The sequence below is a fragment of the Aythya fuligula genome, chromosome 2 (assembly GCF_009819795.1).
Source record: "Aythya fuligula isolate bAytFul2 chromosome 2, bAytFul2.pri, whole genome shotgun sequence".
Lineage (NCBI taxonomy): Eukaryota > Metazoa > Chordata > Aves > Anseriformes > Anatidae > Aythya > Aythya fuligula.
In genome coordinates, this window is record NC_045560.1 from 6,159,023 (window position 1) to 6,173,590 (window position 14,568).

The 14,568-nt window shown below is 38.0% G+C and overlaps 1 protein-coding gene across 6 annotated transcripts in view; it reads left to right on the plus strand.

Annotated features, from left to right (window-relative positions):
- LOC116486531 (sodium channel protein type 5 subunit alpha-like) overlaps nt 1-14,568 on the plus strand; it is a 208,478-nt gene that overhangs the window by 52,106 nt on the left and 141,804 nt on the right. For 5 of the 6 annotated variants that reach the window (XM_032182836.1, XM_032182835.1, XM_032182839.1 and 2 more), the window contains 2 exons: nt 2,781-2,872; nt 11,359-11,589. In XM_032182836.1, the coding sequence (XP_032038727.1) occupies nt 2,781-2,872; nt 11,359-11,589 (323 nt within the window). Of the gene's footprint in view, nt 1-2,556; nt 2,649-2,780; nt 2,873-11,358; nt 11,590-14,568 lie in introns of all 6 variants that reach the window. The other variant, XM_032182841.1, reaches the window with a different exon arrangement.

The following is a 14,568-nucleotide window of genomic DNA, read 5'->3' on the forward strand; positions in this document are numbered from 1 at the left end:
CAATGCAGACAAGGTCTGGATATCCCTTAAATTATGGCCTGATCACCTTTAGAGGGTTGGCATTTATACAGTTGAATTAAAATATGCACAAACCTTAAGGTGGACTATTGCCCAATTTATTAAGAGATTACACTTCTTTTTTTCTTTTCTGATTCTTCTCAACTTGAATGGCCAGCGAGTTCTCTGGCCCTAGGAATTGTAAAATTTTCCCTGAGACTTATTTGACCTCAGTTTTTTGTTTCCAAGTTACATTTAAATTTTCTATCTAAATGATATTCCATCTCTTAGTTGGAAGGTCCCCATAACAGGGTTGCCTGAGAAAAACTAAGCTCAACATCAAATTATTGCAATGATTGCTCGCTTCAGAAGTGGCAGTTGATCCTGTTGCTTCTTACTTTAAGGCAGTAACATTAACAATTTTGGAATAGAAAGGAAAGATTTGAAATTCTGGAACTGAAAAGAAGGAATTTATACTTATTGCTAGATGCAAGCGTTTTCTTCAGCCCATAAGGAGCAGGGAAAGAGTTAAAAGTGACTGCAATATGATCGTCATATGTACAATGAAACCTGCTTCCCAAGTATGCAACCAGCAGCTAGCACAAAGCATTGGATAATGGACTCTATTCTGATACGATTTATCCTTCATATAAATTCAATTTGCAAGCAATTTAAAGTGAGATTGATTATACAGGTAACTGTGGTGTTGTTTTTGCTTGCAGCTAGTGGTATTTCTGTATCTGGAAACAAAAACAGCATGGGATGGAGAGCCTGATAAGGGGCCATGAGATTTAGATGGGCCAAGGGTTTTGAGCTAACTGAAAATGTGATTGTTTCACTGGTGGATGTTACAGTGGAATGACCATCAGTTACTGCAGAGCTATTGCAGAATTACTTCCTACCTCCTCTTTGGGGCAGAAATTGCACAGATTGGGTCACAGGGAGTAGCTTTTAATAGCACGCTAGAGATTAAGTGACGCCACAGGTCTCCAGGGCTTTTCTCCCACCCTGTGCTAGCAGAGAGCCATGGCTTCTGACCCTCTGTGGGACCATGGATGGCTTCAGGGGAATTTATGAAACTGCCCTGTTTAGATCACTGTTTCCTAAACAAGTGAGTGCTTTCCAGAATGAGGAGGGAGAAGCTGCTCTAACTGTGTTGGAAAATGTCCTGCCAAAATTTTAAAGACAATAATCAATTTCCTTGCTAAACAGAAAACTTGGAGTGGGAACTCCAGTTGCTTCTCACTTCCCATTACAGAGGAACTGAACTGCTGCAATTCCATCCAAGAAATGGTCAAAATAAATATTAATTGACTGTTGTGAACAAGCAGCAGTAGTATTTGTTTAATATGTTTGTGCATATAGTATTATTTTGTTTGTACAAATCTTTGGTGAGAAAAATCATATTCCCATCCTGTTGCTTCTCCCCAAATTATTTTTTCCACCCTTGCATGCTGCAGAAGAGTTTGGGAGAGAAGCACTGGGTAAACCTGGTGAGGAATTACTGGACAGGTAAATGCCAGACTTCCCTGTAAGACTATGCAGAGGAGAAGCAATATTTCTCTTCCAGGCCATAACCTGGGTTAGCAGATATGAAGAGGATGCTTTGTCCTCTCCCAGAGGCTTTTGCACAAAGTCCATTTTAGCAGGCTTTGTAAAATAGTCAGGTGAGTTTTATCCTTAACATGTGAAAACAAAAGCCTCCAAAAAGTAGAATATGTAAATGTAAATATCAATACAAAAGGGTCCAAGAGCTGTTTGGTTGAGAAGATACAATGGTGATTTTGATTGTATTGCATACTGGGGAAATAATTTTGCAAAACAATGATAAACCCAAGCTCATGCTGTAACTGGCCCTCCTGGGAGCATTTTGCTTGGCTGTTCCACGGGTCTCTGTGATGACCAAAATAGACACGTCAGTGAATAGCTGGGATTGGTATTTTAATCATAAATAGATTTTAGTAGGATTGCAATTATATTCATTCAAAAGCCATCTTCCAGCAGCCAAAGGGCATGGATTTGATGTGTAAAACAAAATAAAGTTTTAAGCGTCTCTTGAAACCAACATCTGCTTTACCATGCAGTACATTGTACAATAAATGACCCAGTGGAAATATTTGCACTGATACTTTCCCATGTTGTCCTATATGTAGCTTGCAGATGCTATTATATGAAATTACTTGGGTATTTGAAGCTTTTATTTTTATTTTTAAGAGCAGCAAAACAATTCTTAATGTTTTCTATAATGTAAAGAATGTTTGTTAAAATACATGATGGAAAAATCTTTGTATTATTTGTTGCTGAACAGCAAGATAACAAAGTTCATCCGGTAGTTTTAAAGAACTGATGCCTATTAGATAAGCTTAATAGTTCAAGAAATATTTGCAATAATGTGTACTATGAAAAACCCAGGATGTATGGCATCAAAGAGCAGCCTGAAAAGTGGATGCACCTCTCATTCGGATGCGTTCGCTCCTGCTATGTATGAATGCATTCTTCATTCAGACAAGTCTCATACTCTATTGTATAATTCCAAATAACTGTGACTTAATTCTACAGGTATGTAGGAGAATTTGTGAATGTAGGCAGTGTTTCACCTCTTCGGACTTTCAGGGTATTGAGAGCTTTAAAAACTATTTCAGTAATCCCAGGTAAGAAGCCCTGATCCTTACATTTTGGCTCTCAGCTACAAGTGATTCTTTCTCTGTCTCTCTTTGTCCCCTTGACTGTTGTTTTCTGCTGGTGTTTTGTCATTGTCTGTGTGTGACTTTCCCTTGTTACAGATACATAACTGAATTTGTGGACCTGGGCAATGTCTCAGCCTTGCGAACGTTCAGAGTACTGCGGGCGCTGAAAACAATCTCAGTCATTTCAGGTGAAAACCAGGTTAAACACTCCGGCTGCAGTTAAAGCCTACATGCCATTTCCAGTAGTAAACGCAGTAAATAAGAGTGACTTAACCATAGATACTGATCAGGAAATGGAGGAATGTAGGGAATGTGACCTGTCAATAGAATACCTTTGTCTGATATATTTCCCAATACCATTTTTGTGGGCAGGAGGAATTAGAGTGCTTCCAAAAGTACAGACCTCACTAAAACGAGTGCTGCTATAAGAAATGCCGTATACAGTGGCTCGTGAATCACAGACACAAAGTGCTCATTCATGAACTGTATGAGAATGGCAATGAAACTCTTTTAAAGTCTTCAGATATTGATTTTAAAAATGGAAGGTTAATGACCTCAAGATGCGTATTTGTGTTTAAGAGCACATCGATAGAGGAATCTAAATCTGTGCTATGAGCTGAGGTTTCAAGACTGCAAGCACAGATAGCCTAATTTGTTCTGGTGTTTATCTATTTGCATGTGATAGAAACAGTGTTTAAATTTCTGACCCTGAATTGATGAGAAAAAATCCATCATTGATTTTGTCAGATTCAGCTTTTCACCAAATCACATCTTCTTACATTTTAAAGACTATGATTCCAACCCCCCAGTCCTTGCTGAAGAAAAATAACAGTGTTTTTGTACAGGCCAGGTAGTGAAAGAAGCTTTTTTTCATGGCTTGTGATCTATTTTATTTCTGTTTCTTAAAATAATAAGTTTTTTTGTTTGTTTGTTTAGTAATTTATGCAGGTATGAGTCCACTTAGGACTAACTGTATGACAATAAATTCTTGCCAAGCATTATCTATGGACAGGTCTCATTCAGCCTCAGTGTTTAACATCTCCAACCTGCATGGCAAGGTAGAGAAGGTAGCAAAAACCGTGCATGGTAGATCCTCTTGGTGATAATCCTGAACAGATGTTGGCAATTACGTGTCAAAAATATTCATAATGTTGAGAAAATTGCTCAGATTCTCACGCACAGCTCTTTAAAGTTAGAATGGTTTTGCCATCCACCATGGTATACACACCTGCATTAAAACATAAATGTAAACAAATGCCACAGCATAAACTTTTAGGGGCTTGTATTACAACTAATTACAAACATTCACAGGAGGTATAAACTAAAAATGGAAATTCTTGAATTAAGAGATTAAGGAAACATATATAAGAGTCCAGGGCTTACTCCATCATTCCAACATTTAAGTTTTGAAATCAGTGAAATTATTGAAAAATCAAGCTACTTTTCATTGAAAAGGCATGGAAGTCAAAATATAGCTTTAAAGAATAAATATATTAGGTCTTACATACTTAATTATTAGGTCTACTATTTCCTAAAATTGATTCTTGTCTTAATTCTTGTCTGTAATTTTAAAAGGAAAAAAATTAGCAGAGAGGTTTTGTAAAGTTTCTTTAACTGGATTTCCATTGTGAAAGTGTTTTTGCTTGGGAAAGCTTTAGCTGAACAGCAAGTTGAGCAGTTTTACAGATCATGTGGAATGGTAGTGGCTAATCAAAAAGAAAAGCAGAGTTTCTTAGCTTCCTTTGCTAGTGATTTGAAGGCTAACTTGGAGGGACAGACATCTCCAGGGGACACTTTTCACTTTTCATCATGTCTCGATCTTGTGCTTTTTCAGAGCAGGGCCTGTCAATTTTGCTCAGTTATATATATAGCAATTTTCTGTTGTTCTGTATTTTGTTTTACATAGAATGATAAATTGTGTGTTTTTCAGTTAAAAAAAGGAGTATAGAGATTCAAAAAAGTTTATTTTGAAATTCACCAAGCACTTCAGTCATACTGAGTGCTAAGTTGTTCCATTTGTTGGTTAAAGAAAAAGAAATAAAAAAAGATGAGGAGTATTATTTATTAGAGTGATACATGGTAACTCACATTTCCTTTTAGTTTTTCTTTCTGCCTATTTGATTAGTCTTTTGATAACTGCATTTTTAGATACTAGTAACTGAATTATTTGCTGACATAACTGCATTAAGATATGCAAATAAAATATCTGGCCCTTAAATTTTATTGTCAAGATTACCTGTGCCCTGAGAATGTTTTAATTCCAGATGCAGGGAGCTACAAATTGCTAAGGATGACTTAGCTACCTGTAAAATGCAGCTGTATTTTTTGTTCATTTTTTTTTTAAGTTAATAGATAATTTCAGAGGAATCAGTTCATTTATTTCCATTAGGCATGCATTTAAAAAGAAACATTGGGCATGATATGAGCCTCCATGATAGATGGAGGGTCTGGAGCCCAGGACAGGGACCTGTTGGAGTGAGTCCAGAGCAGGCTATGAGGATGCTCAGAGGCTGGAGCACCTCTGCTGGGGAGCCAGGCTGAGGGAGTTGGGGTTGTTCAGCCTGGAGAGGATAAGACTCCAGGGAGACCTCCCAGTGGCCTGGCAGGGCCTAAAGGGGGCTGCAGGAGAGCTGGGGAGGGACTCTTGGGCAGAGGTGAAGTGATAGGACAAGGGGAAATGGCTTTAAAAGGTGGTAGGTTTAGGTTAGATACAAGGAGGAAATTCTTTCCTTTGAGGATGGTGAAACACTGGCACAGGTTGCCCAGAGAAGTTGTAGATGCTCCATCCCTAGAAGTGTTTAAGGTCAAGCTGGATGGGGCTTTGAACAACCTGATTTAGTGGGAGGGGTCCCTGCCCATGGCAGGGGTGTGGAGCCAGTTGGTCCTTAAGGTCCCATCCAACCCAAACCATTCTATGGCACTGTGTTTACCTGGAGATCAATCTGAGTTTTTAATGATAACATAAGCTCATGCTGGGATAAAATATTGTTCTACAATAGGCTTAACAAGGAAGAGATGATGAACACTAATATTTTCCATGAGATTTTTGAGTTCAACCTCTAGAGAGAACAGAAAAAAAAAGGTTATTTTTTTCTGTCTTTTATATCTTAGGAAAAGAACACTGTAATGTGCTCTCCTTTGCAAATATCTAAGCCTTTCCTCAATAAAATTGATCACGCTTCTCTATCAAGTAGTTATGTTTGTACAAACGTACTTGGGCTCAGCATGCTCGGTGAAATTGCTTACTGAAAGTAACAGGCCAAGTCCTCCACGGTGTAAGGCTTCTGTCCAGCAAAGCACTTAGAGGCTGGTTTTCAAAGGCATTCCGCTTCACTTGAAATCAATGAGTTTCACTATTGACTCCAGAGGGAGTCAGTAAAACTAACAATTAGTGCTTTTAAAAATCTCACCTACCTCTAATGCCTTGCTCTAAGTGCGCGAGCAGGCACAGGGACGTTTAGGGGACGTGGACTCATAGGATTCAAAAAGATCTCCTGAACTCTTGGAGTCCATTCCTCGGCCCTAGCCTGTGTTTATGCAACTCATGATCTTCCTAAAAAGTCTGTTCTAGCACCTCATTACCTTTACGTTTGCTCTAGGAGGAGGGTTTCAGATCCAGATTCAGCAACCCAAATGTTAGCGTCTAGCAGTAAAGCTGTGTGCTTCCTGCTCAGTGGAGTCCTGGGGCTACATCTCTGGGGCTTGCTGTCACACTGGCATCTCCTGTGGGTCCTGTCTCTGAATCCAGACCCACAACCACCTTCATCCTCTCTTGGTGCATTATCAGCTCATCATTTTTAACCCTACAGCCACTGTATAAGACATCAGGTCAGTGCCTTACACTCTGTGGCAGCCATTAACATGCCCAAAGACCTTCATGGATCCCCTCAATTTCCCCTTTCCTGTATTAAGCACACACATTTCTTTCTGTTTTCCAGTTTTCCAAGATATCGGGGAAAACAAGCTTTCTGCAGTAGCTGGGTATCTGTTTATCTAGACTCATTAAAGAAAATGTTTTTAATTTCTTCATACATCCCTTATGTTCAGGTTCTTAGAAATAGTGAACGTTCTCTGCATGGGAGCATAAAACCTTTAACTCTCAGTGATTTTATTTATTAATTAGCATCTTGTACATTGCCATGGCAACTAGATTCATTCGTTTTCATCCTAGATAGGAACCATGATCAGCTTGTAGGACAACCCACTGATGTTACTCATTTGTCTCCCGTCACCGGTGTACCCAAATCCCAGAGTACTCAACAGGAACCTTTCCTGTGACTAAAGAGGACTCTAATTATAATTTATCTGCAAGGAAATCACCAATGTTTTTGTGATAACTAAGAACTGAGGTAATTTAAAGCCCTCGGGTACACCCTTCTATGCCCCAGCATTGAGAGCCTGAAAAATGCAGGCCATGGTCATCATCAGGATTTTATGAAGTACCCATATCCAGAGAAGCTCTGCTGCTCTTTCTAGAACAAGCGTGCACATCACGAACATTTCACATCAAATGACAGGATACAGGCGAAAGGTGACCTCATAGAAAATTGGGCCAAGGCACTTCGGGGCCTGATCCAGCTCCCATTTAAGTTAGTGTGAGTCTAAAGGCTATAAATAGTGCCGTGAATGTTATCCAGTACTTTACTGATAGCCAGAACAAAGCTTGGAGTGCAAGAATTAAGGCTGTGTGGAGGAGACTGACTGTTGTTCACTGCTTGAATCTCACAGAAGTCCCCCTACAGAAGGACAAATTTCATCCTTATGATGGGTAAATCACTTCACTCAAGAAGTAGATATCTCAGAGGTGAAACATTTGCACCTTCCTTGCAGACTGGCCTGACAGTCACATCTTCGTACAAGGATGGTCTACAGAAATGCTGACAACCATTCAAGTTTGCCAACGGGGTATTAAATTCTTAGCTGCTGTTCATGACTGATGACAAAATATGTTCATCATGAGTAGTGACAAAATTTGTTCATAGAGAGCGAAATCTCTCCCTACATGCAAATGATTCACGCAGACAAGGCACATGCACATCTCTTGGTGCAAGTCACACTCTCTGGTTCCGTTTTTGCCTTTTTTTCCCCACTGGTTTCCAAACTGTGCATGTAAATGTCTGATGTTCTGTAGGTGATTGCCAACATCTGGTATGGATGTCATACTGAATTATGCTAATACTCTCACATCTCAAAGGAGGAATGGATGGTGCTGTGGGATCTTGCCATTTCTCATTGTTTGGTGTTGCTTGCATTTTCTATGGTTTCTGATTTGCATTTGAAAACTGATTATTTGATTAACCTCTGAATGTGTTAATTTCTACCAGTATTAACAGGAATGTTTGGGCCAAATCCTTCTTGCTTTCTGCAGATGTCAGGCTGCCTGTACAGCCCTCATTCCACTGATTTTGGATGCTCTGGTGTTACTCATGTCACGCAAGCAGGATTTGGCCCAGAAGTGTGGAAAGAATTCAGTGATTCAGGAGACCACTGTACCGATTATTCCATAAAGAGTAATCCACAGCGCCATACTCATTAACAGGTGTAGACGTTACTCAGCTTTGGATCAGCTCCTCAGTTTTTGCTGCATGCTGCCTGTTGGTGTTTGACTTGCAAGAATTAAGTAAATGCCTTTAATGCCCCATAAATAGAATCTTCTATTATGCTATATTGCAATGCTCTCATTGGCACTATTTCAAAGAAGGATTATTTATCTAGAAGATTTAACAGTGCTCTAAATTTGAATACATCTACCATTGCTTTTACAAAACACAGGAATTGATTCAGACAAATGCAGAGCACCTGCAAGAGGTTCTGGGTGTCCTTATTTCCCCTTAGCCCTTCCATTTACCAGGCAGAGAAAGTTTAAATGAATGGTGATTTAAACACTTTGCTTAGCAGTGAATTGTGCCAAGCCACTCGATGGATGCTACTTAACTTTCTGGGCAAATTTTCTTTTTAAAGGGTGAGAAAATAACATAGTTAGACTGTAAGTATACAACTCCCGAAATGATTTTCCTGGAAAGTTGCAACAAAGTTCCAGAAGGCAGAGTACAAGTTATTTTTAAGTGGTCTTTAATTACAGCAATTGTATTAATAAAGCATTATTTTCTTAGATTGTTCAGAAGTCTATATGCTATTAAAAAAAAAAAAAAAAGTAAAGCAGAAAGCCCTCTCATAAAGAAATTATTTGATACTTGCCAGGAACAAACTTATAAATCTAACAGCATAGAGTTACTCTTCTATTTAAAACTCCAGTAGGTAAACTGAGAAAAACATGTTTGATGAAATGACCTTGGAATTAACAGTACTGGGGCCTGAATTTGAAAACAGGTAGTCTTTTCTGGTGACTAGGATTTTGTAGGTCATACTTCCTAACGTTATCGCTGTTTACATTAGGAATCCCATTGTCCTTGCTCATGTGAGTAAGATTAATTAGTGTATGTAAGCAATACAAATGCAGTCTCCAAGCTTGTATTTGTGTCAAACAAACAAATGAATGTGCTGCAGTGATTTCACAGGGGGTACTGAAATAAAATAATTTGTGGTTTGGCTGTTTTCCCTTTCTTAAAATTCGGTTTGCATTTGGATTTCCCAAGTTTCCCTGGCTTCAGGGAAGAAACATCTGTGCATTCAAAGGGCAGCCTATGATAAGTATGACTGAGAAAAAATCAGAATATTAAATGAAGTATAAGAAAAAAAAACAACAACTATTGTATTTATAAATCACATTTCTCTTTCCCTACCCCATTACTTTTTTTAAGACAAGGCTTTACAGGACCTGAGGAAGTCCTTCAGAATAGGGCTACAACTAAAACCAATTTCACTTCAGGTATAAAGTTTACCCAAGGCTAGATTATCAGAAAAGCTATGCTTTTCATTTAGGCATCAAAATTGGTAATCAAATCTGTTAGCAAACCGAAGAAGTTCAAAGCTAAGCTTTATCTAGATACCTGAATAGAACTCACCTCATTTTCAAAATCTGTTTCTGATGAGGAATGCAGATCCCAAGACTATCCAGCTTTTGCCTCATGTTTGTACTACAAATATTTTTTGGCTTATTCTTGTGTATAAGAGGGAAATTTATAGCCTCTCCATTTTTAATGTGCCAAAAAATAGCTTTGAAGAGGTAAACAGAATATTTAATGAAGAAAGAGGGCAATTCCACTTGAGGGTTCAGTATCATTTGTTTGGAAGGCCATTTTATAGTAATTAATATAATTCATGGGTTAACCTAATGGCAGTACTGCTATACAGCACTGAAAGTTTTAGTCTGGTAGGACCTGGATGCTTTTCTAGCAGCTCATCCTCCTTTAAGGAGCTATGATTTCCCCCTTACTTTATCTACAGAATTTTAAGCAAGACCAAAAGTGCTATTTTGCCTTCCTACGCATCCTCAAGTACATTTTTTACATTATTTTAAATTATAAAGCACTATCTCAACCTTCATTGCTGTCAAACTCTTGGGATGGAATTCCAGGGAGCTGAGATTTAATGTGTACGTTCATATTCAGTGAGCAAATCAGCATGTTTCTGAGTATTTCCCAGGAGAATTCCTCCTGTTTCCTTTTTGCATTTTCTATTTTTCCATTTAACTCAATTTCTCTTACTGTTGCCATACTGGCGACACTGATTATCAGAAGCACTGATTAGTACTTATTGAGTATTACATATAGAAAGTGAAGAAGCAACAAAATTGCTACCATTGTGCAGTTGATATTAATGTCCAACTAAAGGATACAAGATTTAGAAGAACAGTCTATTTATAAAAGAGTGGGTTTTGTCATATTCATGTAATGTTCAACCAGCTCAAATATTGCTGAACACTTCAGGAACACTTCAAAAGCAAGCAACATCTTTTGGGAAAACAGTTTAATTATTTATATCTATATACTTAAATAATAATAATCTGAATCTAGTGTTATGGGGTGAAATAAATAATAAGAGCCAGTTTGCATTACCTAGGCCTTTATTATAAGATGATTTATCTACATTGGCAGTATATTATAAAATGATTAACTTTGACCAGGTATTGTTGGAGCCTTGGGTTGTTTTACTCAAATAGTTTCCACTGGGTGTATGTGATTGCCCATATTATTTGGTTTACTTCTAATCTCAAATTCCGCTTGTTTTAAGCATATGAATTGAAGGCAGAGGAATTATTCATATGAGGACAGTGAACAGAATTTGGCACTGAAAATGTAAAATAATCAGGCAATAAATAACATTTTCATAGCTCTTCATCTGTTTATTTGAGGGATAAAGTTATCAATCACCTAAGTGATTTAAAATTAATTCACATTCTCAAAAGCCAATGGGATTTAGGCTTTACAGCCTTTACTGCAGCTCCATGAAAATAGAAAAGACTTCCTGTTTTTCTTTTATCCATTACTAGTTTTTGTTTTTGTTTCTCACTGTTCCTTCATCCAGTATTTCCTTCTATTTTTAAATGAGTGTTTTTGTAACATTAACACCAAGACTTTTGTTGAGATAAAAGTAGGCCAAACTAAATGTTCATAGTGATCACTTGTCTCCTGTTTCTGCCGTCAAATTACAAACATGTAGTAGAAACCCTTCCAGTTTTCCTTTCCATTCAGATTTTCATCATAAAAAAGTTGCTATCTGTACATGTGTTTCAGCCTCTCAACCTATAAACTCTTGGCTTTTATCTCCCTAGGACTGAAGACCATTGTAGGTGCACTTATCCAGTCTGTTAAGAAACTTGCTGATGTGATGATCCTGACCGTTTTCTGCTTGAGTGTCTTTGCCCTCATAGGCCTCCAGCTCTTTATGGGCAACTTGCGACACAAGTGTGTCAGGGACTACACCATGTTTAACTCCACCAATGGCACGTTTTACTTGGATGGTAGGACGTGGAACAGCTCAGAGGAATTTCTTAACGATCCAGGTAAATACTTTTCTTTACTCTGTTATCTGTTTTATTTATTTATTATCATATTTATCAAAATTCATATGTGAATTCATACTGCAAATGCAGTGTCATGTGTCTACTGCCTCTTCACAAAGTTGATGTGGTTTGGAAAGATCTAGGTAGAATTTTCTGTTGTACATTCGCAATTCACGCTGAAAGTTTTTTAGTGCTTTCCTGATGCAGACTAAGTGCCTGGTCACATCACTGGTGATTTTCACAGTTTTAGGGTGTCTCGTGACTTTTTTCTTAAAGCTTCCTTTCCTGAAATCAGGTGATCAAGTGGAAATTTCAGCTGTGTGTGGGGGGGTCTATTTTTCATGCTGTTTTTTCCTTTAAGACAATTTATAGCACTAACATTTTCTGGCAAAACTTGAAAATTCGAACTAAAAGTCTTAAAAATCAAAAAGCAACGCAGAGCAATTCAGTATTTATTACACTGAAAAACCCCAGGAGTCTTATTTTAAGGAAATCTCATGCTATTAGGGCCTGAACTCATTATATGGTTTGGGCCATCCTGCAGTATCTGGTGCTCTGATGTTTATTATCAAAAGGCCTGTTTTCTAGGCCAAAGCAATTTTTAATACTCTACAGTCTGCCAGACTTCAAATTACAATGAAATAGGTTCACTGAACTCATTTATTAACATTTAAAAAAGGCATTTCATGTAAATAAACTTCAGAATGTAAACAAGGAGCCCAGCTATTAGCTGGGTCTGCACGATAAACCTCAGAGACACCAGAGGGTCCCCAGTGACTGCAATGGACATTGGCTTGCATCTGAAAAAAATCAGTGATGCTTTTGAGAGAAGGAAGCAAACAGACAAATATGCCTTGCAAGGAGCTTGTAATCAGTGACCTTTGGTATTTGATTTATTTTGAGAAGACTGAAACGCATAGTCAACTTGCTAACTAGAAATGTGGTTGGCGGGAAGTAGCACTGTCATGGGGTCCCTCTGCTCTGACTGTACGGCCCTACAGTCATCATTCCTGACCCCTAAGCCAGGTTCAGGGCAGTTGTTTGGCTTGATCCAGGGCTCTGTTGAAGTGGCACAAAGTTGTCTCCAACCCAATTCTGCGTCTCAGAATTGTATGGCTCTTCAACTACATTATGTGGTTCAGGGACTGAGCCACGGGCAGTCCTGTCATTCCACATGGGCGACTTCTGGCCTTTCTGCTTGGTTCCTTTCCCTGCATTCTAAGCAGCCTTGGAAGGAGTAGTGTTAGTAAGCTTTAATTCAAAGAATAAGAAGCTCAGTATTGGTATTGTTAATGAATAATGTGCTTAATAAAACATTAAGGAAGGGCATACGCAAAGCTCTGGCTAAATGAGGGCCATCTTCAGGGTTGACCTTGATTGTCAGGTTATTTGCCTCAATGTCCCTTCCACCAGCTGAAAGGGGAAAGAGAATTTTAAAACCCTATAATAAAGGTGAAGGGATGACATTGGAGCTGTGAAGATACTGTGGTTCTTTGGGAATGGAAGTAGGGTAAATGCACCACTGGTGGTCTCTATAAAAAAAAATATAGTTACTGTCAAGGCCAGCTGCAGCATTGCTTTAAATGGAAGGAATTGCACAGCTGCTGCAGCATGCCATGGGCAAGTTTATTTGTGTGGGTCTGATATGGGGAAGGGGAGAGACACTCATGTAAATCCATTTGGTAAATCCAGCAATGGGTAATATGGTCAGGAAACTATACTTATTATCGCTAAAGTAGATTGACCTATTACAAGGTTAATCAACTTGGTGAGATAAAGGATTAAAGTGAAATAAAGTTTGACCATGCAGTATTAATAGTAAGCAATAAAAATATAAAGGACTGTTTTAATGTTTTCATAATATTGGAAAATAAAGACAGTGAACTATGGCAAACAACTGTCACTGAAGATGGATGGACAAGACATATTTAAATAGTTGAAATGTTAAGTCACTGCCAAGGGCCACTGAAGAACTGGAAGAAAAGTAGATGTATAGGAAGAACGTACTAACTTCAGAATAAAAATTCCTCGAGAAGCTGGAGAAGGTGGCTCAGCAATAAGACTAAGCAGAACAATATTAAGTAGGATTTTCATTTAATGTTGATAATTATGCCAAAGCAATTCAAAAATTGAAGGACTGGCTCATTTTGTAACTAGAAGGAATATTGCTTTATATTCCATTTTGCGTAAGTATTATGGTGAAATGAAGTGACTATTTAACAGAGTAGTACTGACCACAATTTAATAACAGTCCGAATTTCAAGTACTTTATGGAATTAAGCAATACATATGGTTAAATTAGAGTGTAGGCAGACCAAATTAAATAAAAAGAAGAATACATTAAGAAACAGAGTAGTGTCAGTGTTTATTTTGGGGAAGAATTAGAGAAGAAAATTGGCCAACATGTTGAGATAGTAAAGTTCATTCAAAGGGAGCAAAAACAATTACAAAAGCTCACTGGAGACTTTAAAATGAATGCAGCTGAGTCACTTAGATTGAATCAGGAATAGTAATCTAGAAACACAGAAAGCAGAAGAAAGCAGAATCCTGAAGAAATTCATGATAATATGTAAAACAAACAAATAAAAAACGCAGTATGTAAACAAATGCAGCAGTGAAAAACACTCATAAATGGAAAAATGAATTGTTAATTCATTCATCAGGACACCAAAATAACGAATCAAAAGGGATGGTATGAGAGCTCTGCTCTTGGAGAGCAAAAGTTTGCACTGGATTCTTTGAGAGTTTTTAATGTTTCAGAGGACAATAGGAAACCTCTGAAATAGCATCAGCCTCTTCTTGTGTCTTATGAACCTTTTTTGCATGAATGGAAAAACAAAGTGAGTAGATCCCTTTGAAAGGGATCTTGGTGCAGAAGACATTTTGAAAGGGATCGCTTGGTGCAGAAGACATTTTGGTTTTGTGGAAGGCCTGGAATAGATTTAGCTCTGCCCTTTTTATTCCAAACAGATTTTGTAT